General features: G+C 47.1%; 1 protein-coding gene across 1 annotated transcript in view; it reads right to left on the reverse strand.

Moving 5' to 3' along the window:
* Nucleotides 1-27313, reverse strand: part of NMNAT1 (nicotinamide nucleotide adenylyltransferase 1) — a 54110-nt gene that overhangs the window by 14855 nt on the left and 11942 nt on the right. The window contains exons 2-6 of the mRNA XM_075327363.1: nt 17372-17579; nt 14597-14770; nt 13615-13798; nt 12282-12418; nt 11735-12126 (exon numbers count right to left, since the gene is read on the reverse strand). Coding sequence (XP_075183478.1) covers nt 11735-12126; nt 12282-12418; nt 13615-13798; nt 14597-14770; nt 17372-17528 — 1044 coding nt within the window. The 5' untranslated portion in view covers nt 17529-17579. The remainder of the gene's footprint in view (nt 1-11734; nt 12127-12281; nt 12419-13614; nt 13799-14596; nt 14771-17371; nt 17580-27313) is intronic.

The raw sequence follows: 27313 nt of genomic DNA on the forward strand, positions 1-27313 counted from the left end.
TAGTCCTGTAATGATAATCTACTGCTGATTAATCAGCAATTTTATCAAAACTACACTAAGCAGCTGAGTAAGTGACACATCACTGAAATCAGGATCTCTGTCCCTACATTATGCTGCTCTTAGATTAGGTGGCAAAAATCTGGTGACAGATTCCCTTTTAAAAAGCCTTTTACTTAGGAGCTTAAAAGACCGTAAGTCATTATCCTGTACCCCGAGTGTAAGCGTCATTATCCTGTACCCCGAGTGCCAGGGTCATTATCCTGTACCCTCAATGTCAGAGTCATTATCCTGTACCCCCAGTGTCATTATCCTGTACCCTCAATGTCAGAGTCATTATCCTGCACCCCCAGTGTCATTATCCTGTACCCCGAGTGTCAGAGTCATTATCCTGTACCCCCAGTGTCATTATCTTGTACCCTCAATGTCAGTCATTATCCTGTACCCCCAGTGTCATTATCTTGTACCCTCAATGTCAGTCATTATCCTGTACCCCCAGTGTCATTATCCTGTACCCCGAGTGTCAGCGTCATTATCCTGTACCCTCAATGTCAGAGTCATTATCCTGTACCCCCAGTGTCATTATCCTGCACCTCCAGTGTCAACGTCATTATCCTGCACCCCGAGTGTCAGCGTCATTATACTGTACCCCGAGTGTCAGCGTCATTATCCTGTACCTCGAGTGTTAGCGTCATTATCCTGCTCCCCGAGTGTAAGCGTCATTATCCTGTACCCCCAGTGTCAGTGTCATTATCCTGTACCCCCAGTGTCAGCGTCATTATCCTGTACCCCCAGTGTCAGCATCATTATCCTGTACCCCCAGTGTCATTATCCTGTACCCCGAGTATCAGCATTATTATCCTGTACCCCCAGTGTCAGTATCATTATCTTGTACCCCCAGTGTCAGTGTCACTATCCTGTACCCCGAGTGTAAGCGTCATTATCCTGTATCCCCAGTGTCAGTGTCATTATCCTGTACCCCGAGTGTGTCATTATCCTGTACCTCAAGTGGCAGTGTCATTATCTTGTACCCCGAGTGTCAGTGTCATAATCCTGTACCCCCAGTGTCAGTGTTATTATCCTGTACCCCCAGTGTGTCATTATCCTGCACCCCGAGTGTCAGTGTTATTATCCTGCACCCCCAGTGTCAGCGTCATTATCCTGCACCCCCAGTGTCAGTGTCATTATCCTGTACCCCGAGTGTCAGTGTCATTATCCTGCACCCCCAGTGTCAGTGTCATTATCCTGTACCCCAAGTGTGTCATTATCCTGCACCCCGAGTGTCAGCGTCATTATCCTGCACCCCCAGTGTCAGTGTCATTATCCTGTACCCCCAGTGTCAGTGTCATTATCCTGTACCCCGAGTGTCAGTGTCATTATCCTGTACCCCCAGTGTCAGTGTCATTATCCTGTACCCCCAGTGTCAGTGTCATTATCCTGTACCCCCAGTGTCAATGTCATTATCCTGTACCCCCAGTGTCAGTGTCATTATCCTGTACCCCCAGTGTCAGTGTCATTATCCTGTACCCCCAGTGTCAGTGTCATTATCCTGTACCCCCAGTGTCAGTGTCATTATCCTGTACCCCGACTGTCAGTGTCATTATCCTGTACCCCCAGTGTCAGTGTCATTATCCTGTACCCCGAGTGTCAGTGTCATTATCCTGTACCCCCAGTGTCAGTGTCATTATCCTGTACCCCGAGTGTCAGTGTCATTATCCTGTACCCCCAGTGTCAGTGTCATTATCCTGTACCCCGACTGTCAGTGTCATTATCCTGTACCCCCAGTGTCAGTGTCATTATCCTGTACCCCCAGTGTCAGTGTCATTATCCTGTACCCCGAGTGTCAGTGTCATTATCCTGTACCCCCAGTGTCAGTGTAATTATCCTGTACCCCGAGTGTCAGTGTCATTATCCTGTACCCCCAGTGTCAGTGTCATTATCCTGTACCCCGAGTGTCATTGTCATTATCCTGTACCCCCAGTGTCAGTGTCATTATCCTGTACCCCGAGTGTCAGTGTCATTATCCTGTACCCCCAGTGTCAATGTCATTATCCTGTACCCCGAGTGTCAGTGTCATTATCCTGTACCCCGAGTGTCAGTGTCATTATCCTGTACCCCCAGTGTCAGTGTCATTATCCTGTACCCCCAGTGTCAGTGTCATTATCCTGTACCCCCAGTGTCAGTGTCATTATCCTGTACCCCCCAGTGTCAGTGTCATTATCCTGTACCCCCAGTGTCAATGTCATTATCCTGTACCCCGAGTGTCAGTGTCATTCTCCTGTACCCCCAGTGTCAGTGTCATTATCCTGTACCCCGAGTGTCAGTGTCATTATCCTGTAACCCCAGTGTCAATGTCATTATCCTGTACCCCGAGTGTCAGTGTCATTCTCCTGTACCCCCAGTGTCAGTGTCATTATCCTGTACCCCCAGTGTCAGTGTCATTATCCTGTACCCCCAGTGTCAGTGTCATTATCCTGTACCCCCAGTGTCAGTGTCATTATCCTGTACCCCCAGTGTCAGTGTCATTATCCTGTACCCCCAGTGTCAATGTCATTATCCTGTACCCCGAGTGTCAGTGTCATTCTCCTGTACCCCCAGTGTCAGTGTCATTATCCTGTACCCCCAGTGTCAGTGTCATTATCCTGTACCCCGAGTGTCAGTGTCATTATCCTGTACCCCCAGTGTCAGTGTCATTATCCTGTACCCCCAGTGTCAGTGTCATTATCCTGCACCCCCAGTGTCAGTGTCATTATCCTGCACCCCCAGTGTCAGTGTCATTATCCTGCACCCCCAGTGTCAGTGTCATTATCCTGTACCCCCAGTGTCAGTGTCATTATCCTGCACCCCCAGTGTCAGTGTCATTCTCCTGTACCTCAGCAGTATGATCCATTCTCCAGGCCTGCACATATATACTGTCTATATACAGTACAGTATATATTGTATATTTATACACTGTATATAGGCCTCTTGTATGTTCGGCAGACCTGCTGATCACTATGTGGACCGTATTGACAAGTGACAGACCAGTGGTTGGACCCCGGCAGGGGTTCTGACCTGGTAAATACAGACGGGTTGTGGCATTTGCTCCACTTTGCTGGGCGGCTGCACGGTGTGAGGGGGCAGCCGCACAGTAGCAGAGGGGTCACTCCGGCAGCAGGGGGGTCACCGTCCAGGGCTCATACACGGCTGATGTAACCCAGGGACAGATTGCAATGATAATAAAAGGGTTTACTCAGTATTATATAACTACTAGCTGTAATACCCAGGCATTGCCCGGGATAGTAACTGTCTCTTTGTCTCTCTCCCAGTCTCTGTCTGTGTCTGTCTGTCTATCTCTTTATGTCTGTGTGTCTGGCTCTGTCTGTGTCTGTGTCTGGCTCTGTCTATCTCTCTGTCTGTCTCTCTATGTCTATATCTGTGTCTGACTGTCTCGTTCCAGGTCTGTTTCTTTCCCCCTCTGTCTCTTTTTGCCTCTGTCTCTTTCCTCCCTCTGTCTCTTTCCCCCTCTGTCTCTTTTCCCCTCTCTGTCTCTTTTCCCCTATTTGTCTCTTTCCCCCTCTTTGTCTCTTTCCCCCTCTTTGTCTCTTTCCCCCTCTCTGTCTCTTTTCCCCTCTCTGTCTCTTTCCCCTCTCTTTGTCTCTTTCCCCCTCTGTCTCTTTCCCCCTCTCTGTCTCTTTCCCCCTCTCTGTCTCTTTCCCCCTCTTTGTCTCTTTCCCCCTCTTTGTCTCTTTCACCCTCTTTGTCTCTTTCCCCCTCTTTGTCTCTTTTCCCCTCTTTGTCTCTTTACCCCTCTTTGTCTCTTTCCTCCTCAGTCTCTTTCCTCCTCAGTCTCTTTCCTCCTCAGTCTCTTTCCTCCTCAGTCTCTTTCCTCCTCAGTCTCTTTTCCTCCTCAGTCTCTTTTCCTCCTCAGTCTCTTTTCCTCCTCAGTCTCTTTTCCCCCTCTGTCTCTTTTCCCCCTCTGTCTCTTTGCCCCTCTGTCTCTTTGCCCCTCTGTCTCTTTGCCCCTCTGTCTCTTTGCCCCTCTGTCTATTTTCCCCTCTGTCTCTTTCCCCTTTGTCTCTTTGCCCCTCTGTCTCTGTCTCTTTGCCCCTCTGTCTCTTTTCCCCTCTGTCTCTTTGCCCCTCTGTCTCTTTCCCCCTCTGTCTCTTTTCCTGTCTGTCTCTGTCTCTTTCCCCCTCTGTCTCTTTCCACCTCTGTCTCTTTTCCTCCTGTCTCTTTCCCCTCTGTCTCTTTGCCCCTCTGTCTCTTTGCCCCTCTGTCTCTTTGCCCCTCTGTCTCTTTTCCTCCTGTCTCTTTTCCTGTCTGTCTCTGTCTCTTTCCCCCTCTGTCTCTTTCCACCTCTGTCTCTTTTCCCCCTGTCTCTTTCCCCTCTGTCTCTTTTCCTCCTGTTTCTTTCCCTGTCTGCCTTCCTCTGTCTGTCTCTTTGACTGTCTCTCTCTATCTCTTTCCGTTTGCCTCTATCTGTCTCTCCACTGACATCTTATTACCTCACACATAAGCTTCTTATACTAACAGTTTATTTTGTTCCTATAGCAACCACTGACAGTTGCTATTAATAAGCTGTAGCTCCTATCTACTTTGACTTTAATGGAGACCAGTGTTTTGGAGAGTAACTGTAAAGCGCGGGTTTAAATTTTCCTGTCAAAACATAGTCTACGACATTCCCTGAGTCACATGAGGCATCTGTGCAACATTTCGAGATTGTAAATGCGACGGTGCGGGTTCCTTTAGCGGACATGCATACATACAGTACATACATACATACACTCAGCTTTATATGTTAGATAGTGACTATAAGGAGAGTTCGACCTCAGCTCATTACAGATCACTCACCCAATGGTCCCTGCCATCATTAATATCATGGAAGATATATGGGTGCAGAGGGGGAAGCGACACATTACAAGACAATAGTGGTAGAAATGTTTGTTAGGAGGGGTCGTTTGAGGTTCTGCATACACAACAAAGGGTTAATCGTCTAGACCTCATTGTCGCTCTCCTTGTTTTTTGTATATTTGCATTATTTTGTGATCTGAAGTCGGATCCCGCTGATTTTGTGTCCGTGACGTCAGCGACCATTGTATCCTGAGATACTGCCTGCCGATTCCCCGCTACTACAGGAAATCTGCAGCCAGGACCCCTCTCCTGCGGACCCCCCTCTGTATGAGAAATGTGGAGGGGCAGCGCACAGTGATATAATCCTCATACCGAGCAGTGTGCACTCTGGATACAGGCAACGAAAACAGAGAAGGGTCGTCCCCAAACTGTCCCCACAAAGCTGAAGCTACAATTCTCCACAATGTCTTATGCTGACACATTAAGATTTCCGCTCACCAGTGTAAGAGGCCACGGCCGCCCCCTGATAAAAGCCCGGAACATTATCCTCCTCCTCACAACAACTGTACAGGGAGCACAATGCAGTCAGGGGATAACGTCCTCTATTCACCAAACCCAGACCCCTCCATCAGACGCAGATAGAGAAGTGCAATCCATTACTGCACAGAACACGTCTCCTCCAGAGTCCAGTGGTGGCCGCTTTACATCGCTCCATCCGACACTCAGCATTGTGCTTGGTGATGCACGGCTTGTCATTGTAGTTGGTGATGTACGGCTCAGCATTGTGCTTGGTGATGTACGGCTCGGCATTGTGCTTGGTGATGTACGGCTCGGCATTGTGCTTGGTGATGTACGGCTCGGCATTGTGCTTGGTGATGCATGGCTCGGCATTGTGCTTGGTGATGTATGGCTCGGCATTGTGCTTGGTGATGTATGGCTCGGCATTGTGCTTGGTGATGTACGGCTCGGCATTGTGCTTGGTGATGTACGGCTCGGCATTGTGCTTGGTGATGTATGGCTCGGCATTGTGCTTGGTGATGTATGGCTCAGCATTGTGCTTGGTGATGTACGGCTCGGCATTGTGCTTGGTGATGTACGGCTCGGCATTGTGCTTGGTGATGTACGGCTCGGCATTGTGCTTGGTGATGTACGGCTCAGCATTGTGCTTGGTGATGTACGGCTCAGCATTGTGCTTGGTGATATACGGCTCGGCATTGTGCTTGGTGATATACGGCTCGGCATTGTGCTTGGTGATGTACGGCTCGGCATTGTGCCTGGTGATGTACGGCTCGGCATTGTGCCTGGTGATGTACGGCTCGGCATTGTGCCTGGTGATGTATAGCTCGGCATTGTGCTTGGTGATGTATGGCTCGGCAGTGTGCTTGGTGATGTACGGCTCGGCATTGTGCTTGGTGATGCATGGCTCGGCATTGTGCTTGGTGATGTACGGCTCAGCATTGTGCTTGGTGATGTACGGCTCGGCATTGTGCTTGGTGATGTATGGCTCGGCATTGTGCTTGGTGATGTACGGCTCGGCATTGTGCTTGGTGATGTACGGCTCGGCATTGTGCTTGGTGATGCATGGCTCAGCATTGTGCTTGGTGATGTACGGCTCAGCATTGTGCTTGGTGATGTACGGCTCAGCATTGTGCTTGGTGATATACGGCTCAGCATTGTGCTTGGTGATATATGGCTCGGCATTGTGCTTGGTAAAGTACGGCTGCAGCAGCTCGGCCATGAAGATACCACAGGTGCAGTGTTTGTGCTGATGTTTCCAGAGGAGGTCTGGACTCTGCAGTTATGGGGTGAGCAGAGCGCTGGTGACTTTTTTGTCCTCTGCTCCTCAGCACTCGGCCCCCCGCTCTGTAATATTATGGGGTCTCCACTTCATGGCCAAGTTGCCCCGGTTCCTTTCTCTTCTCAATAATATCATTGTGACGACATGGACTCTCATGGGTTAAAGTTTCTTAAAATCCAGCCAGACAGCACGATAGATTGTCTATAGACGGGGGAGAAGTCCCTCATTGTTTTTACAAGACTCTTGTTGACTCAATGTAATTGTGTTGGCCACTGAAAGCCAGACGTATTGTTCTCCAGACTTTTCCAGTAACCAATGTATTGTAGTTGTGTATTGATAATGTAATTACCTTAGTAGCCATTGTCTAGTCGGTGACTTGCCGACTCCATGTAGATATACTGAGTCTTTCTATGCACATCATTTAAATGAACATTATCCATGCAGCTTGAAATTCATCCAATGGGAGAAGCAATCTTGTCCAACCAATCGATGAGGACGCAGTGTATCCTAAGGGAAGGTTATGGCTATAAAAGGGACTTCTTTAAGCCACCAGGGTTGATGAAGGTTGATGGATGCTGATGGATCCAGTCTCAGCTCTTTGGAGCTGACTAGAGGATCAGGATATCTTATGGCTTCAATCTAGGGACTCCGGATCCAGTTGGAGACCATATCCACAGCCTAGGGATTTCGACTCCGGCTGCCAGGATTGTAACATCATATCAGGACTACCTAAGGAGGACACTCAGGTTGGGACAGTTCAGTCACCTGTTACAGACTTTGCAGACCTCACACAGCTTCCTAAATCTGGCGTTATTCCTTTCTCGGTGGGTGCCCGCCAAAAGCGGGGTGCTGCTGGACTGGAGTAAGCGGCCCTGGAACCTCTGAGGCAAGGACATTCTATATCCCTGGTGAGCCAGCGGAAGGGTGAGACTCTGTTGCCTGTTACATTTGTGTGTTTTGCTGGTTATGTGTTATGTGCCGTTAATTGTTTGGGGATCCAATAAAGTCTAATTATTGTGGTTCCCTCACCCTGTGTTGTCTGAGTAGTGTTCCGCCCACGGTTAAGGAGGTCGGCGTTCAGTTGGGATGAGCCCTGAGCCACGCTGTCTTTCTAAAGGCGGCGGGATTTAGTGGACGAGAGCACCCGCTGAGCCCGTGTCTCCACAATCATGCACAGGTGATGGGGAAGATTCAAGAGGAAGAAATGTCAGGAATGGACTTGTTACCCCGGTGGCTCCTATTACAGGATGCACTGGTATCAGTGAGCTCCGCACCAGCGGACGCTTTGTCACATGGTAGACAAGGCAGAAGGCACGTCGGGAGCCGGAGGTTATACAATGGAGGGTGAGGGGTCCAGAGGTTATACACCGGGGTCCATGCGACCAGACATTGTACACAGGCGTTAATGGGACAGTTGGTACACAGTGAGGGTAAGGGGCTGGAGGCCATACACTGGTAGAAACAGTCGGATGTTACAGCACTGCATGTGGACACGGTCATGTTAGGGTTTAACTAGAAATCATGTATGGACGTCTGTAACACCCGGGCCAGACAGCGACCTCCTGACTCAGCCAGGACCGCAAGATCAATAATAACATATTAACTAACAATCAGGGCAGTGTATACAGACGTCACGGGGTGCGGAACCTCTGCGCTGCAACACTTTGCGTTCTAAGAATTCCCACATTTGGAAAGGCAAATCTTCCCCGGCTGACCCGCTCCTCAAATATCCACATCTTTATGGGGTATGCATAAAAAATATGTTACATTGTATATTCAAATGTTTCTTCATCCCCCCAAAAAAATAAAATAAATAAAAAAATGCAATTTTAAATTAAATAAATATTCATCAAAACTATTATACCCTTCATAGAAAGAATAAAAGGTGTCTCTGATGTGACAGATTGCAGACGTTTCCACCCCCGTTGGGGAGACCGGCAGGGACTGCACCTTATTGGAAAGACTCAGGGGTCCCACATTTTTAGCATTAAGAACATTTAAGTTATGAGAATTCTTTTTTTTTTTTTTATAATATTCACTAAAGAAAAGGTGAGAATGAAGGAGAGTCAATGATTTATTTAAGATTGACAAAAAATGGAGACAAAGCACCAAACCCTCTCCCCTCGAGAGCAGCGGGGGTCCAGCATTGTGATACCGCACCGGTATGGAGCACCGGGACTCTCCAGAAGACGTCACCCTGAGATCACCGCACATGTACCCTCATCTATGGACGGGTCCACACATCCCAGAGAATCAGCGGCAAAAATCAAGAATATGGATCACCACTTTACATTTACTATATCAATATAATCTACACCGAAGAGCTGAGGCACTGTGTACATACAGTGGGTATGGAAAGTATTCAGCCCCCTTTACATTTTTCATTGCAGCCATTGGGTAAATTCAGTAAAGTTCATTTTTTTCTCATTAATGTGCACTCTGCCCCCCATCCCCCATCTTGACAGAACCCCCCCCCCCAGAAATATAGAAATTTGTGCAAATTTATTAAAAAAGAAAAACTTAAATATCACATGGTCATAAGTATTCAGCCCCTTTGCTTAGACACTCATATGTAAGTCACCTGCTGTCCATTTCCTTGTGATCCTCCTTGAGATGGTTCTCCTCCTTCATTGAAGTCCAGCTGTGTGTAATTACACTGATAGGACGTGATTTGGAAAGGCGCACACCTGTCTATATAAGACCTCACAGCTCACACTGCATGTCACACCAAATGAGAATAATGAGGTCAAAGGAACTGCCCAAGGAGCTCAGAGACAGAATTGTGCCAAGGCACAGATCTGGCCAAGGTTACAAAAGAATTTCTGCAGTACTCAAGGTTCCTAAGAGCACAGTGGCCTCCATAATCCTTAAATGGAAGAAGTTTGAGACCATCAGGACTCTTCCTAGACTTGGCCGTCCAGCCAAACTGAGCAATCGTGGGAAAAGAGCCTTGGTGAGAGGTAAAGAAGAGCCCCAAGATCACTGTGGCCGAGCTCCAGAGATGCAGTAGAGAGATGGGAGAAAGTTCCACAAAGTCACCTATCACTGCAGCCTCCACCAGTCGGGCTTTTATGGCAAGAGTGGCCGACGGAAGCCTCTCCTCAGTACAAGACATGTGAAAGCCCTCATAGATTTTGCAAAAAACAAACACATGAAGGACTCCCAGACTATGAGAAATAAGATTCTCTGGTCTGATGAGACGAAGATAGAACTTTTTGGTGATAATTCTAAGCGGTATGTGTGGAGAAAACCAGGCACTGCTCTTTACATGCCCAATACAATCCCCACAGTGAAACATGGTGGTGGCAGCATCATGCTATGGGGGCAGGGACAAGACAACTGGTTGCAAATGAAGGAAAGATTAATGCAGCCAATTACAGAGATATCATGGAAGAAAACCTCTTCCAGATGCTGTGGACCTCAGATTTGGCAGAAGATTCACCTTCCAACAAGACAATGACCCTAAGCACACAGCTAAAATAACAAAGGAGCGGCTTCAGAACAACTCTGTGACCATTCTTGACCGGCCCAGCCAGAGCCCTGACCTAAACCCAATGGAGCATCTCTGGAAAGACCTGAAAATGGCGTCCACCAACGTTCACCATCCAACCTGACGGAACTGGCGAGGATCTGCAAGAAAGAATGGACGAGGATCCCCAAATCCAGGATTCCAAGAAGACTCATGGCTGCACTAGCTCAAAAGGGAGGGCGCCTCTACTCAATACTGAGCAAAGGGGCTGAATACTTATGACCATGTGAGATTTCAGTTTTTCTTGTTTAATAAATTTGCACAAATTTTTTACATTTCTGTTTTTTTCTGACAAGATGGGGGTTGGGGGCAGAGTGTACATTAATGAGGAAAAAATGAACTTTTTTTGAATTTACCAAATGGCTGCAATGAAAAATTGAGTGAAAAATGTAAAGGGGTCTGAATACTTTCCGCACCCGCTGTACATCTTATATTTTCCAGAGCTGCACTCACTATTCTGCTGGTGGAGACACCATACATCTATAGGATGAAAATCAGTACAGCATCAGTAATGTAATGTATGTACACAGTGACTGCACCAGCAGAATAGTGAGTGCAGCTCTGGGGTATAATACAGGAGGTAACTCAGGATCAGTAATGTAATGTATGTACACAGTGACTGCACCAGCAGAATAGTGAGTGCAGCTCTGGGGTATAATACAGGAGGTAACTCAGGGTCAGTAATGTAATGTACACAGTGACTGTACCAGCAGAATAGTGAGTGCAGCTCTGGAGTATAATACAGGAAGTAACTCAGGATCAGTAATGTAATGTATGTACACAGTGACTGCACCAGCAGAATAGTGAGTGCAGCTCTGGAGTATAATACAGGAAGTAACTCAGGATCAGTAATGTGATGTATGTACACAGTGACTGCACCAGCAGAATAGTGAGTGCAGCTCTGGAGTATAACGCAGGATGTAACTCAGGATCAGTACTGGGTAGTAAAGCAATGATAATATTTGATGTAGATTATATGTATATGTAACCTGTATAGTGGTCGGGTGTCAGACTTTATGAGAGCAGTTACTGTCGGGGGTGGTTCGGATGTTTGGGCTTGGGGGGGTGACTTGACCTATTGATATATTTATTTTTCAGTAGGATCCATTGGGCACAGTATAGCTGTGTGTATTCTAGTAAAAATATAATAAATATTAGTGTTCAGCACTTTCCGCCCCCCAGTGATGTATATTCACCCCTCATTTGAGCCCCCCCTGGGTCTGAGGCCGCTACACGTATAAGGACCTTCATGTGGCGGATGTAGAGATGTCCATCAGCTCTTGGTAACTCCACTGAGATGAGAGATGTTGGTCCATTTTCTCCCATGATCGGCCCTACATGTACCTTGTGGCCCACATCTCCCTTGTACCCGTCTATGGAGGGGGTGGTTTGACCTTTAGGAGCAGATGGACCTTTCTATCATCTCTGGGGTCACCAGACATAAGATCCAGGCAGCGGGGAAAAGAGGCTCAGACCCTAAATCATAAACATAGGTATTGGTTATTTCTACTGAGGCACCAGCAGGCCTGGCCGCTCCGAAGACCTGCAGCACATGGCCGGGCGATGGGTCATTTCTGGGGGTTGGTGGAGTTCCTTAGGAAGGGTTCTAGGAGGATGTCTGAGTTCTTCCCCTCGCTCTCCTCGCTGTACAGGTCGTGTTTCTTGATGTAGTCCAGGACAGGGTCGGGGACCAGGTACCGCACGCTCATGCCCCTCCGCAGGGCTCGCCGCACCTTGGTGGAGGAGATGTCGTTGGTGACCCACTCCTCCACCAGGTGGATATTGTCCCGATGCTTCCACAGGACATCGGACTCGTAGATGAACTTGCCGACATCGCTGCCCATCCTGGTGATACAGACCAGACCGAAAGACGACACGATTTCTACCACGTGTTCCGGTTTCCAAAGGTTCGGGACCCCGAGGGACTCCAGCAGGTCGGCTCCACAGAGAAGCGTTACCCGAGGTGAGGCTGAAAGAGAAGACAGCAATAGTGACCCGGCGGCCATGACACACCTGATGGGGGTTGTAGGGGGATATTTGTAGAGAATAACACATTATATCACAGCTGCATCATGCTGGGGGTTGTAGTGCTCAGTATGTGCAGTATATAGGACGTGTATATACCTTTACTCTCCGGACAGTTGTAGTCAGGAGCATCTTGGCTGATGTTATTTCGCTTCCTCTTCTGACCTTTTCTGTGCCCCGATTTCTTCTCCAGCCCCCCAGTATCACCAGAACACGTCTGCTGCTGCTGGTAATGTCTGTGAGGACAAACAGTGACACGTTCACCCTGTGTGTATATATAGATATATATATATATATAGATATATATATATAGATATATATATATAGATATATATATATAGATATATATATATATATATATATATATATATAGATATATACACACACACACAGACACACAGACACACACACACACACACACACACACACAGAGTGTCCACCCATATCCTGTCCACCGCCATTAACTTGAGAATGGCAGCAGCTATAGGCATAGAAGTTGTCTAGGTATAGTAAAATAGCCATGTGCTACGCAGTGAAACCACCTATGGCGCCACCTGGTGGAAAAAAACGGAGTTAGCATTTTTATCTTGAAAACGGAACGAGAGAGAGAAAAAAGTGAATTACAAAGTTGTAGGGCATCATCAATTCAATACGAATCGACACCTTGCATACAGAAATGCTATGATATGAAACCCATGACCCCCCCACCCCCCAAACATTGAATGCTGGTCAGGCATATGGCGCTCATTAGCGGCCCCCGTCAGCTGCAATGTACATCTGGACTCTGCACAGCATACTGTATCTTGCTGCAATATGGTAGGTGATACGTTTGCACAAGCATCTGTGATACATAGTCGTAGGTCCTGCAATGTTGGTGGAGGGGTCGCATACACCTGCTGTTTGATGTGACCTCACAGAAAGAAGCCCAATGGGGTCAGGTGAGGTGAGCGGAGGCCACTCCACACAGCCACCATACCCAATGACTTGTAGGAAGGTCTCCATGAGGTATCGCTTCACGTCCGCAGCCTTGTGAGGTTTACACGTTCTAATCACAGCATTTCTGTATGCAAGGTGTCGATTCGTATTGAATTAATGACGCCCTACAACTTTGTAATTCATTTTTTTCTCTATCTCGTTCCGTTTTCGAGATAAAAATGCTAACTCCGTTGTTTTCCACCAGGTGGCGCTATAGGTGGTTTCATTGCGTAGCGCATGGCTACTTTACTATACCTAGACACCACTTCTATGCCTATAGCTGCCCCGCCATTCTCAAGTTAATGGAGGTGGACAGGATATGGGTGCACACACTCTGTGTGTATTATGTTATATATATATATATATATATATATATATATATATATATATATATATATATATATATATATATAGACTGCAGACCAGACATTGCTCCGCGCCCCATAATCTTCAATACCTTAATGCCAGCGCTGTCTCCGTCCATTCCTTCTGCAAACACTCCCAGGGGTCCACCTCTATCCAGTCACAATTCTCAGTCGCCAGCTGTGCCATGGCTAGACGGTGAGACCCCTCAACAAGGCCTTTCTTCTTATACCCATCACTCACTGGGGAGATTATTCCTTTCACAACCTTATATTTTCCTGTGCAAAAGAAAAATCATTAAAATATTTATGCAGAAACAATCCTGAGTTATATTGTGTATTATACCCCAGAGCTGCACTCACTATTCTGCTGATGCAGTCATTGTGTACATACATTACATTACTGATCCTGAGTTACCGCCTGTATTATACCCCAGAGCTGCACTCACTGTTCTGCTGGTGCAGTACACACATTACTGATGCAGTGTTAGACCCTGTATTATACTACAGAGCTGCACTCACTATTCTGCTGGTGTAGTACACACATTACTGATGCGGTGTTACACCCTGTATTATACTCCAGAGCTACACTCACTATTCTGCTGGTGCAGTCACTGTGTACATACATTACATTACTGATCCTGAGTTACCTCCTGTATTATACTCCAGAGCTGCACTCACTATTCTGCTGGTGCAGTCACTGTGTACATACATTACATTACTGATCCTGAGTTACCTCCTGTATTATCCTCCAGAGCTGCACTCTCTATGCTGCTGATGCAGTCACTGTGTACATACATTGCATTACTGATCCTGAGTTACCTCCTGTATTATACTCCAGAGCTGCAGTCACTATTCTGCTGGTGCAGTCACTGTGTACATACATTACATTACTGATCCTGAGTTACCTCCTGTATTATACTCCAGAGCTGCACTCACTATTCTGCTGGTGCAGTCACTGTGTACACACATTACTGATGCGGAGTTACACCCTGTATTATCCTCCAGAGCTGCACTCACTATTCTGCTGGTGTACACACATTACTGATGCGGAGTTACCCTGTAATATCCTCTCACCCGTCCCATGCAGATAGTCTCGTGCCAATTCAAACAGTCGCAGGTGCATGACAGTGATGGGGTTGTAGGAGCCTGTAGCGAGGAGCACAACCTCCATCCTCTCATCGGACTTCTCCATGGCGTCTGCAGAATACGCGGGTGTTGGGTGGAGGGCGGCAGCGTTACTGATGTAATCTACAGAGGAAATAAAAAGGCGAAGAAAAACGGAAGTGGCATCAAAATGCAATTACCCAGCCTGGGGTTACCGGAGCGGCCATCATACATTTATTATATGTGCGAATACTCAGGGCATCGATGTAGAAAATCCGGCAAATGGGGGAGTCGCTGCCCCTTCACATCGGGCTCGTCTGGACTCTGTGCGGCCGTGATGTCCCATGTATCATATATGTGATCCGGTCCTGGTAAAGCGGAGGGACCAGCGATATGGATACTACAAGAGCGGTCACAGGGCGCCATCCACATATGTATCACTGCGGAGCGGTGGGGTCCCAGCGGTCACAAACGCTACTAAGTTGGGGAATAATGCTGGGATGGTGAGGACCCCCAGTGATGGCAGATCCAGCAATCAGGGGAAGGAGCCCCTCCAAAATGAAATCCATCTCTTCTGTCCTAATTTTTGCAGAACATTGTTTGGATCCTTCAGAGAGCCTCGTCCTGCAGCAGAGAAAGGGTTAACCCCGATGTCATAATCCGGGTGTCGCAATGTGGCGTGTTCGGCGTTATGTCACCACACTCCGCACTTGTATCCACACTGACCCCTGCACACATGGCACTCGGGAAAGGAGAATTGGGTGACAGGTAAGCGAAAACCAGACAATGATTTCATCACAGGCGGACGGGGTCAGTCCGATGGGGAGTGCCGCCTCGGTGCCCGCCTGGATACGGACGGTGCAATATCTGCTCCCGTGCACGGCGGGAGGTTCGTCTGCCCAGTTTGGGGATTTTTTATTAGAATTTTACTCTGATGATCACCTACATAAAATGTGTCCGACAAAACGGATAAATGGTGTAAAAATAAATAAATTGTATAAAAAATAAAATATATATAAAATATGAAATATATAAAATGAAATGGTGTAAAAAAAAATAAAAATAATTATATATATTTATATATACACATTATATATATATATATATATATATATATATATACATACATACACACACACACACACCAGCATATATATTTTTACACCATTTAGTTACACCACTGATTTTTATATGTTTCACATTCATATATTTTTTATATTTTTCATTTAAAAATTAATATATATATATATATATATATATATATATATATATTATATATATACACACACACACACACACACACACATATTGCATATATAAAAATTTGTTTTTAAATGAAAAATATAAAATATATATAAAATGTGAACCATAAAAATCAGTGGTGTAAAACTAAATGGTATAAAAAAATGTATATATATTATATATGTATAATGTCTATACACACACACACACACACAGTACAGATCAAAAGTTTGGACACACCTTCTCATCTCTAGAACAACTACTAAGAGGAGACTTTGTGCAGCAGCCTTCATGGTAAAATAGCTGCTAGGAAACCACTGCTAAGGACAGGCAACAAGCAGAAGAGAACACAAGGAATGGACATTAGACCAGTGGAAATCTGTGCTTTGGTCTGATGAGTACAAATTTGAGATCTTTGGATCCAACCACCGTGTCTTTGTAGAAAAGGTGATTGGATGGACTCTACATGGCTGGTTCCCACCGTGAAGCATGGAGGAGGAGGTGTGATGGTGTGCGGGGGCTTTGCTGCTGACACTGTTGGGGATTTATTCAAAACTGAAGGCATACAGAACCAGCATGGCTACCACAGCATCTTGCAGCAGCATGCTATTCCATCCGGTTTGCGTTTAGTTGGACCATAATTTATTTTTCAACAGGACAATGACCCCAAACACACCTCCAGGTTGTGTAAGGGCTATTTGACTAAGAAGGAGAGTGATGGGATGCTACGCCAGATGACCTGGCCTCCACAGTCACCAGACCTGAACCCAATCGAGATGGTTTGGGGTGAGCTGGACCGCAGAGTGAAGGCAAAAGGGCCAACAAGTGCTAAGCATCTCTGGGAGTGCCTTCAAGACTGTTGGAAAACCATTTCCGATGACTACCTCTTGAAGCTCATCAAGAGAATGCCAAGAGTGTGCAAAGCAGTAATCAAAGCAAAAGGCGGCTACTTTGATTCACACTTTGTTAACTATTTCATTCCACATGTGTTAATTCATAGTTTTGATGCCTTCAATGTGAATCTCCAATTTTTAAAGTCCTGAAAATAAAGAAAATTCTTTGAATGAAGTGTGTCCAAACTTTTGGTCTGTACTGATTATATATATATATATATATATATATATATATATATATATATATATATATATATATATATATATAAATTTCTTTTTTTGACACCATTTATTTACACCATTTATTTTTATGTATTTCATATTTTATATATATATTTCATATTTATTTACACAATTTATCTTAATATATTCCATATTTTATATATATATTTTGTATTTTTGTCATCATTTTAAATATATATATATATATATATATATATATATATATAATATGACAAAAATATAAAATATATATAAAATATGAAATATATAAAGATAAATGGTGTAAAAAAATAAATAAATCCAATTTTCTAAATATTGCAAAGGACAACCAAGGAAATCAGGCAGCAACGTATCCATATAAACATAGCAGTCAGTAAGGATTACTCACCCTGTGCCCTCCGCGCGCTCCTCCTGGCGTCACCGCGAGCTGGTGTTACCAGGCCCCTGATGGGCGCTCGCCACGTGCAGACATTACTGGGGTCCCTACGTCTGCACCGGGAGACTCTGGGGCACAGGGTTAAAGCTATTCTGGATAAACCCAACATAAGAAGCCGGGAGGACGGATCACACCAAATCCGCGGAGCTACAGCCCATCACTGACAAAATAAAGGAGAGAACGGCAAATGATAAAAAAAAGAGAAACAATAACAGAGAATGAATGAAACAAAGGATAAGGTGCAGCGAGGGGATAACACAAGAGGGGCGGGGGATGGGCAGCCGTCAGGACTGATACATAAAGTAATTCCCTCCTTAATCAGTCCTCGTCGTTTCAACAAAATTTGCATAAATTAGTAGAACAAAGGAATAGAAAAAAACTTCTTAATAAATCTTAAGACTATTCTGCTTCTTGCCAAAACGGAGACTGAGGGATCAGATTACAGCGGTCAATTGTAGTCTTTGGTGAGGATAAAGGGAGGAGACTAAAAAAAAGAGGAACAAACGTGGCAGATTTCTAGTACTTCAGTACAATGTCCTCCATGCTGCTGCTTTGTAGTAAGTGTTTTATATCACCCTAGAGCTGGATTTACAGCTACACTGCTTAGTACTGAAGTACAATGTCCTCCATTCTGCTGCTTTCTAGTAAGTGTTTTATCTCACCCTAGAGCTGGATTTACAGCTACACTGCTTAGTACTGACGTTCAATGTCCTCCATGCTGCTGCTTTCTAGTACGTGTTTTATCTCAACCCCGAGCTGGATTTACAGCTACACTGGCCAATACTGAATTACAGCGTCATCCATCCTGCTGCATTGCAGTAAGTGTATTATCTCACCTTAGAGCTGGATTTACAGCTACACTGTTCAATACTGAAGTACAACGTCCTCCATGCTGCTGCTTTCCATTAAGTGTATTATCTCACCCTAGAGCTGGATTTACAGTTAAACCACTTATTACTGAAGTACAATGTCCTCCATGCTGCTTTCTAGTAAGTGTTTTATCTCACCTTAGAGCTGGATTTACAGCTACACTGCTTAGTACTGAAGCACAATGTCCTCCATGCTGCTGCTGTCTAGTAAGGTTTTTTTTTTATCTCACCCCAGTGCTGAATTCATAGCTACACTGGTCAGTACTGAAATACAATGTCCTCCATGATGCTGCTTTCTAGTACGTATTTTATCTCACCCTAGAGCTGGATTTACAGCTAAACTGCTTAGTACTGAAGTACAATGTCCTCCATGATGCTGCTTTTTAGTAAGTGTTTTATCTCATCCAGAGTTGGATTTACAGCTAGTTTAGTACTGCAGTATATTGTCCTAAATGCTGCTCCTTTCTAGTGCGTGTTTTATCTCACCCCAGAGCTGGTTTAACAGCTACACTGCTCAGAAGTACAGTATAATGTTCTCCATGCTGCTGCTGCTTTTGAATATGCTCCAATTAGACAAGGGAACAGTAACCCCTAAAGGTTGTATGCGGCGTTTGGGAAAATAAAAACAGATAAACATCTCCCACAGGCTCAGAGGTAATGGAAAGCTACAGATAGAGGCCGCAGAGGGGAAGTCTGGTTAGAATGTAGGATACACGTGGTGTAGTGAATATTGTACACAAAGGCCGGTTTATATTGAAGTTACCTGGAACTTTTTCACTATTATTTTTGATTATTTGCTTCCTAAATGCAAAATCAGGCAACTTTGTAAACATTCTTTATTTTGGTGCTGCAGAGTCCGCCACTTATCTGGCTGCTCCTCAGATTCTGCTCCTAGTTGTGACGTCTCATCTCAGTTCCTCGCTTTCCTCAGTGATATTGAATGCAGCAGTAAGAGGGTTAGAAATGGCCGATTACAGCATTGAGAGAATAAAAAAGCATCTACAGTCTCAGGGAGGGTGGAGAAAAAAAAAGTTGAAGATTTGAAGGTAAACACTTGTAGGGGAAATCCCTCCAGGAATGAAGCTGTGCTGATACATAAGAGCTAGTGAAGAAAGAAACATCCCGACCTCACATCCAGGACATGTTCATAAATCCAAAGTCCGAACCTGTGAGCAGACGTCTGAAGATGACGTGTGTGTACACCAGGGGGCGCTGCCTGCATTGTCATCCCAGTTTGGAGAATGGTCCCAGTATACGACTGGCAACTGCCCACATATCACATAGCTCCGCTGAATACTTTTGTCTGCATCCAACCAACTGTATAAACTAATGAGATGCTAATCCATGCCGGCCCGCTCCTTCCCTCCCCCACCACCACCTTTCAAAGATGCCACGTTGCCCCAGTGCCACTATTATCTTGCAGCCGCACGCACCATGCTCCTGTGGGTGGCTCAGTCGCTGGCTATCACAGTGATGGTCTGTGTAATAGTCACTAACTGGCTAGTGGTGAAGAGTGCCGAGCTCCTGCATGGCGTCATCCGAAAACTCTACCGGAGTATGGTGCAATGGTGAAGAATTAACCCATACAACACCGGAAGCAAATGTTGCCTCCTGCTTCCAAAGGACAAACCTCGCATCATAAGATCCAAGTAAAAAGCGCAAAAGAAGCGACGAAACTACAAAAAACGGACTGCGAAAAACTAATCAAAGTGCTGGTCCTGCAGGTAAGTGCAAGGTGACATTGGGCATCTTCCATAAAACTTTCTCCAAAAGTGCAACGGTCTCTGCAACTTTGTAACTCGGCTGCTTTCACACTTGCGTCGTTTTGCATCAGTTGCAATCCGTCGCCTTGAGGAATTTTGCAGGATTCAGTTTTTTTTCCCATAGACTTGTATGGCCGACGGATTGCAGCTGATGGCCTTGCGTTGCATCCGCCGAGCAACAGATCAATCGTGGAATGACTGACCGCCGGGCGGCAGCAACGCAGCATGTAGTGTTTTTTGGAGCATCAAAAAAACGCAATGTGCAGGATTCCGTCGGCGTCCATCGTTTTTATAATGGAAGCCTATAGGAGCGGAATCCGTTGGAATGTGTCACTGGACGGATTCCTGTGACAGATCAGTCATTTACCAACTGAGCATGCTCAGATGAGTAAATTCCGGAACAAAAAAGCTGCAACGGATCAGTTTTTTTGCAGCATCAGTCACACAACGGATTGCAGCTGATGCAAAACGACGCAAGTGTGAAAGCAGCCTTAGGCTATGTTCACATTTCCGTTGTTTTAAATCCATCAGGTCCGTCGTTGAACGATGGATCAGTCGTTTTTTAGTTGTCAACTGATGCAACGGATGTGTTATTTCACAGGATTCCGTTCACAGGAATCCTGTGAAAAAACTGATCCGTCGCGTCCGTTACATCCGGTGTGCATCAGTTTTTGCAGCATCCGTCGTGATCCGTTTGTGTTTGGGACAGCCAAGTGGGTGTGTCTAACATGCTGGGCATGCTCAGTAGAGCATGAAGGAATCCAGCACTTGATTCCGTCATGTGACGGATTACGACGAAATCCAGCACCATAGACAACCATTATAGCTTGTGACGAATGGCGATGGACACCTGCGGAGTCCGTTTTTTTGCCACTCCAAAAAATGTTACATGCAGCGTTGCTCCCGCCTGACGGTCAGTCACTAAACGAATGATCCGTCATGCGGCGGATGCAATGCAAGCCCATTCGTCGCTAATAGACGTCTATGGGGAAAAAAAACGATTCCTGCAAAATATTTTGCAGGATACCGTAATTCCTCAAGGAGACGGAAGCAAAACAACGGAAATGTGAACATAGCCTTACACAGACTAATTTTACACCATCTTAAGATCTCTGCTTGCTGAATGAATGGAAACCTGCTTCTTTATATCCATAGATTTAGTATCCAGTTCAGAATCTGGGCTGATACATTGTGACATCCGGACAGATGCGAGATTTGTGCTGCTGATGCCTTCCGCACAGAGGATTGTACAGACTGGATGCAAATGCACCAAACCCTCAGATGCGAATAGTGTAAGGTCTGAGCAGATATAAAGCAGAATGAATCCGTCCAGAAACAGCAAGCAGAGATCTGGAGAATTATGGAACTATGATCATACAAAATGTATCAAAAGTTGAAAACTTTGTATAAACAATAATAAGTTATTTTAAAACTGGGAGAGCTCTTAGAGGAGTTTTCCCAATATTTCAATATTCATACGAGAGGGTATAATTTGCTGATCGTTGGGGGTCCGAGTGCTGGACCCCCAGGGATCCGGTGAAGCAGACTATGAGATCTTGATTGGAGCTGAGTTACACAGTGCGGCCCTTCACGATATCGGGCAGCACATAGACAATGACTGGAGCGGCACATAGACAATGAACGGAGCGGCACATAGACAATGAATGGAGCGGCACATAGACAATGAATGGAGCGGCACATAGACAATGAACGGAGCGGCACATAGACAATGAACGGAGCGGCACATAGACAATGAATGGAGCGGCACATAGACCATGACTGGAGCGGCACATAGACAATGAACGGAGCGGCACATAGACAATGACTGGAGCAGCACATAGACAATGAATGGAGCGGCACATAGACAATGAACGGAGCGGCACATAGACAATGAACGGAGCGGCACATAGACAATGACTGGAGCGGCACATAGACAATGACTGGAGCAGCACATAGACAATGAATGGAGCGGCACATAGACAATGACTGGAGCGGCACATAGACAATGACTGGAGCGGTACATAGACAATGAACGGAGCGGCACATAGACAATGAACGGAGCGGCACATAGACCATGACTGGAGCGGCACATAGACAATGAACGGAGCGGCACATAGACCATGACTGGAGCGGCACATAGACAATGAACGGAGCGGCACATAGACAATGAACGGAGCGGCACATAGACAATGAACGGAGCGGCACATAGACAATGAACGGAGCGGCACATAGACAATGAACGGAGCGGCACATAGACAATGAACGGAGCGGCACATAGACAATGAATGGAGCGGCACATAGACAATGACTGGAGCGGCACATAGACAATGACTGGAGCGGTACATAGACAATGAACGGAACGGCACATAGACAATGAATGGAGCGGCACATAGACAATGAATGGAGCGGCACATAGACAATGAACGGAGCGGCACATAGACAATGAACGGAGCGGCACATAGACAATGAACGGAGCGGCACATAGACAATGACTGGAGCGGTACATAGACAATGAACGGAGCGGCACATAGACAATGAATGGAGCGGCACATAGACAATGAACGGAGCGGCACATAGACAATGAACGGAGCGGCACATAGACAATGAACGGAGCGGCACATAGACAATGAATGGAGCGGCACATAGACAATGAATGGAGCGGCACATAGACAATGAACGGAGCGGCACATAGACAATGAATGGAGCGGCACATAGACAATGAACGGAGCGGCACATAGACAATGAACGGAGCGGCACATAGACAATGAATGGAGCGGCACATAGACAATGAATGGAGCGGCACATAGACAATGAATGGAGCGGCACATAGACAATGAATGGAGCGGCACATAGACAATGAATGGAGCGGCACATAGACAATGAATGGAGCGGTACATAGACAATGAACGGAGCGGCACATAGACAATGAATGGAGCGGCACATAGACAATGAATGGAGCGGCACATAGACAATGAACGGAGCGGCACATAGACAATGAATGGAGCGGCACATAGACAATGAATGGAGCGGCACATAGACAATGAATGGAGCGGCACATAGACAATGAACGGAGCGGCACATAGACAATGAACGGAGCGGCACATAGACAATCAATGGAGCCACGCAGTCGCTCCATTTGGGGGTACTGGGGGTCTCAGAGTTCAGCAGGATATCATGCATTCTGTAATCAGGAAATACTTTGCAATTTTGGGTAAACTATATTCCGCTGTTTCAGGGAAAGCCTTCATACAGCCCAAGGATAAAGCAATAACTAAAATAAAATGTGCACAATGGGTGACAGCCCCTATGGCAATTCAGGGGTCAGAGGTCACCCAGTGTTTTCTGGGGGTCTAAAGTCCTCCATGCCGTATGTAGGAGGGGAGCAGGACTACAGCGGGCACAGAGCGAGCCGGGAGCCGCCTTACATTATTCATGGCCGAGGATCAGGTGACAGACAGGATGATCCACTACTTTCTAGCTCACGTCTCCCACCACCTCGGCCGCTGGTTACCCCGAACCCACAAATCCAGACTGTAAGTGCGCCCCCTATCTGCCGCATGGACAGCGACACGGCATGAGTATCCCTAATCTCTCCTGTTTCCTCCAGGCTGGCGATTGTGGCATCTTCAGGAGTCGCCCTGACCGTCCCGCAGATGTATATACTCCTCAGGTCAGTATACACCTTTACAATGTATACAAACTGATCAGACGTTTATATACGTTTTGCAGAAAGGGTAAATGTAGGGTGATATGTAATCACACAGCACATGAGCCCCGCGGTGTACAGTGATGGCTGCAATAAAGGGGGTGCAAAGGGGAGAAAACATGGCGGCTTCCTCCAAAAACTGCACATGCTAATAGAAGACGTCTCATAGTCATTTCTTAAAGGGGATGTCAGGATGTAGAAATACTAAACTTTATATATATACACAAAATATATATATATATATATATATATATATATATACACACATACATACATATACATATATATATATATATATATATATACAGGGTGGTCCAAAAGTATGTGGACAGTATGTGTAATAGGGTTATCAGACATGGTGAAAGTGAAACTGACTCAGTTGCCCTTAGCAACCAATCAGATTCCACCTTTCATTTTCAAAAGAGTCTGTGAAGAATGAAAAGTGGAATCTGATTGGTTGCTACGGGCAGCTGAGTCAGTTTCACTTTGCACCATGTATGATAACCCTATTACACATACTGTCCCCCCTGTATATATAGTATATCATACACACACAGACACCCTCTATACGGTTACATTGTACCATAGCTGTGCCCGTGCAGTACCCGGTGTATGAGGGCATCTTACCTGTCCGCTCGGGGGGCCTGGTGGTCCCACATAATCTGGGGGTGATTGCCCCTCCGGCCTGGCCCATAGCTCTACCTCCCGCTCACCGCGTCCTCCATGATAAACCTGAGCACTAAATACTACAAGGTATAAAACCTCCATAAAGATGATAGTTATAGGAGAGGAACGTAATAACATATAACACAGTGCAATGCAGATGAGGCATAGAGGGGGCATTGGCACAATACGGGGGGCTGCAAATTATTATACTTCAATACTAATACTGTGGGGGCAATGGCAGACTGAATGCACCTATTCTATACATAGGCAACATACTGGCTGCTCGCCTGGTGTTGTGACACTACAACTCCCAGCATGCCCGGCCAGCCCGCAGAGCTGCAGGTTGCATTGCTGTAGACCTCGACTGATGACATTGACTGCACCCCCTTTCTGATCGCTGTCAAGGCCCCGAACCCCTCTATAGTGTTGTCCGGCTTGGATGAGCCTTTTTTTTAAAGATGAATTTGGTGCAGGTGGGGGAGGGGGGGGGGGGTTGGGTCCATATCTCAGTCTGGAGTCTGTAGATGGAACTGATCACAGTGTTTTCCCCACAGGCCGAGCTCATCGCGATTTTGCAGCCAACCTCTTCTCAACAATCTGATCTGCAACATCGGCTTCACCCTATTCACAACCGGTGAGGGTCTCTAGAGCATTAAATGAGGCATCTACTACTACTGACAGCCCACCTTCTATCACTGCCCTGCGCTGACAGCCCACCTTCTATCACTGCCCTGCGCTCACAGCCCACCTTCTATCACTGCCCTGCGCTGACAGCCAACCTTCTATCACTGCCCTGCGCTGACAGCCAACCTTCTATCACTGCCCTGCGCTCACAGCCCACCTTCTATCACTGCCCTGCGCTGACAGCCCACCTTCTATCACTGCCCTGCGCTGACAGCCAACCTTCTATCACTGCCCCGCACTGACAGCCCACCTTCTATCACTGCCCTGCGCTGACAGCCAACCTTCTATCACTGCCCTGCGCTGACAGCCCACCTTCTATCACTGCCCTGCGCTCACAGCCCACCTTCTATCACTGCCCTGCGCTGACAGCCAACCTTCTATCACTGCCCTGCGCTCACAGCCCACCTTCTATCACTGCCCTGCGCTGACAGCCCACCTTCTATCACTGCCCTGCGCTCACAGCCCACCTTCTATCACTGCCCTGCGCTGACAGCCAACCTTCTATCACTGCCCTGCGCTCACAGCCCACCTTCTATCACTGCCCTGCGCTGACAGCCCACCTTCTATCACTGCCCTGCGCTGACAGTCCACCTTCTATCACTGCCCTGCGCTGACAGCCCACCTTCTATCACTGCCCTGCGCTGACAGTCCACCTTCTATCACTACCCCACGCTGACAGCCCACCTTCTATCACTGACCTGCGCTGACAGTCCACCTTCTATCACTGACCTGCACTGACAGTCCACCTTATATCACTGTCCTGCGCTGACAGTCCACCTTCTATCACTGCCCTGCGCTGACAGCCCACTTTCTATCACTGCCCTGCGCTGACAGTGCACCTTCTATCACTGCCCCGCGCTGACAGTGCACCTTCTATCACTGCCCCGCACTGACAGTCCACCTTCTATCACTGCCCTGCGCTGACAGCCCACCTTCTATCACTGCCCTGCGCTGACAGCCCACCTTCTATCACTGCCCTGCGCTGACAGCCCACCTTCTATCACTGCCCTGCGCTGACAGTCCACCTTCTATCACTGCCCCGCGCTGACAGTCCACCTTCTATCACTGCCCCGCACTGACAGTCCACCTTCTATCACTGCCCCGCGCTGACAGTCCACCTTCTATCACTGCCCCGCGCTGACAGCCCACCTTCTATCACTGCCCTGCGCTGACAGCCAACCTTCTATCACTGCCCTGCGCTGACAGCCCACCTTCTATCACTGCCCTGCGCTCACAGCCCACCTTCTATCACTGCCCTGCGCTCACAGCCCACCTTCTATCACTGCCCCGCACTGACAGTCCACCTTCTATCACTGCCCCGCGCTGACAGTCCACCTTCTATCACTGCCCCGCGCTGACAGCCCACCTTCTATCACTGCCCTGCGCTGACAGCCAACCTTCTATCACTGCCCTGCGCTGACAGCCCACCTTCTATCACTGCCCTGCGCTGACAGCCAACCTTCTATCACTGCCCTGCGCTGACAGCCCACCTTCTATCACTGCCCTGCACTGACAGCCCACCTTCTATCACTGCCTTGCGCTGACAGTCCACCTTCTATCACTGCCCTGCGCTGACAGTCCACCTTCTATCACTGCCCTGCGCTGACAGTCCACCTTCTATCACTGCCCTGCGCTGACAGTCCACCCTCTATCACTGTTCTGCGCTGACAGCCCACTTTCTATCACTGACCTGCGCTGACAGCCCACTTTCTATCACTGCCCTGCACTGACAGTCCACCTTCTATCACTGCCCTGCACTGACAGTTCACCCTCTATCACTGCTCTGCGCTGACAGCCCACTTTCTATCACTGCCCTGCACTGACAGTCCACCTTCTATCACTGCCCTGCACTGACAGCCCACCTTCTATCACTGCTCTGCACTGACAGTCCACCCACTATCACTGCCCTGCACTGACAGTCCACCTTCTATCACTGCCCTGCACTGACAGTTCACCCTCTATCACTGCTCTGCGCTGACAGCCCACCTTCTATCACTGTCCTGTGCTGACAGTCCACCTTCTAACACTGTCCTGTGCTGACAGTCCACCTTCTAACACTGTCCTGTGCTGACAGTCTACCTTCTATCACTGCCCTGCGCTGACAGTCTACCTTCTATCACTGCCCTGCGCTGACAGTCCACCCTCTATCACTGCTCTGCGCTGACAGCCCACTTTCTATCACTGACCTGCGCTGACAGACCACCTT

The sequence above is a fragment of the Anomaloglossus baeobatrachus genome, chromosome 11 (genome assembly GCF_048569485.1).
Source record: "Anomaloglossus baeobatrachus isolate aAnoBae1 chromosome 11, aAnoBae1.hap1, whole genome shotgun sequence".
NCBI lineage: Eukaryota > Metazoa > Chordata > Amphibia > Anura > Aromobatidae > Anomaloglossus > Anomaloglossus baeobatrachus.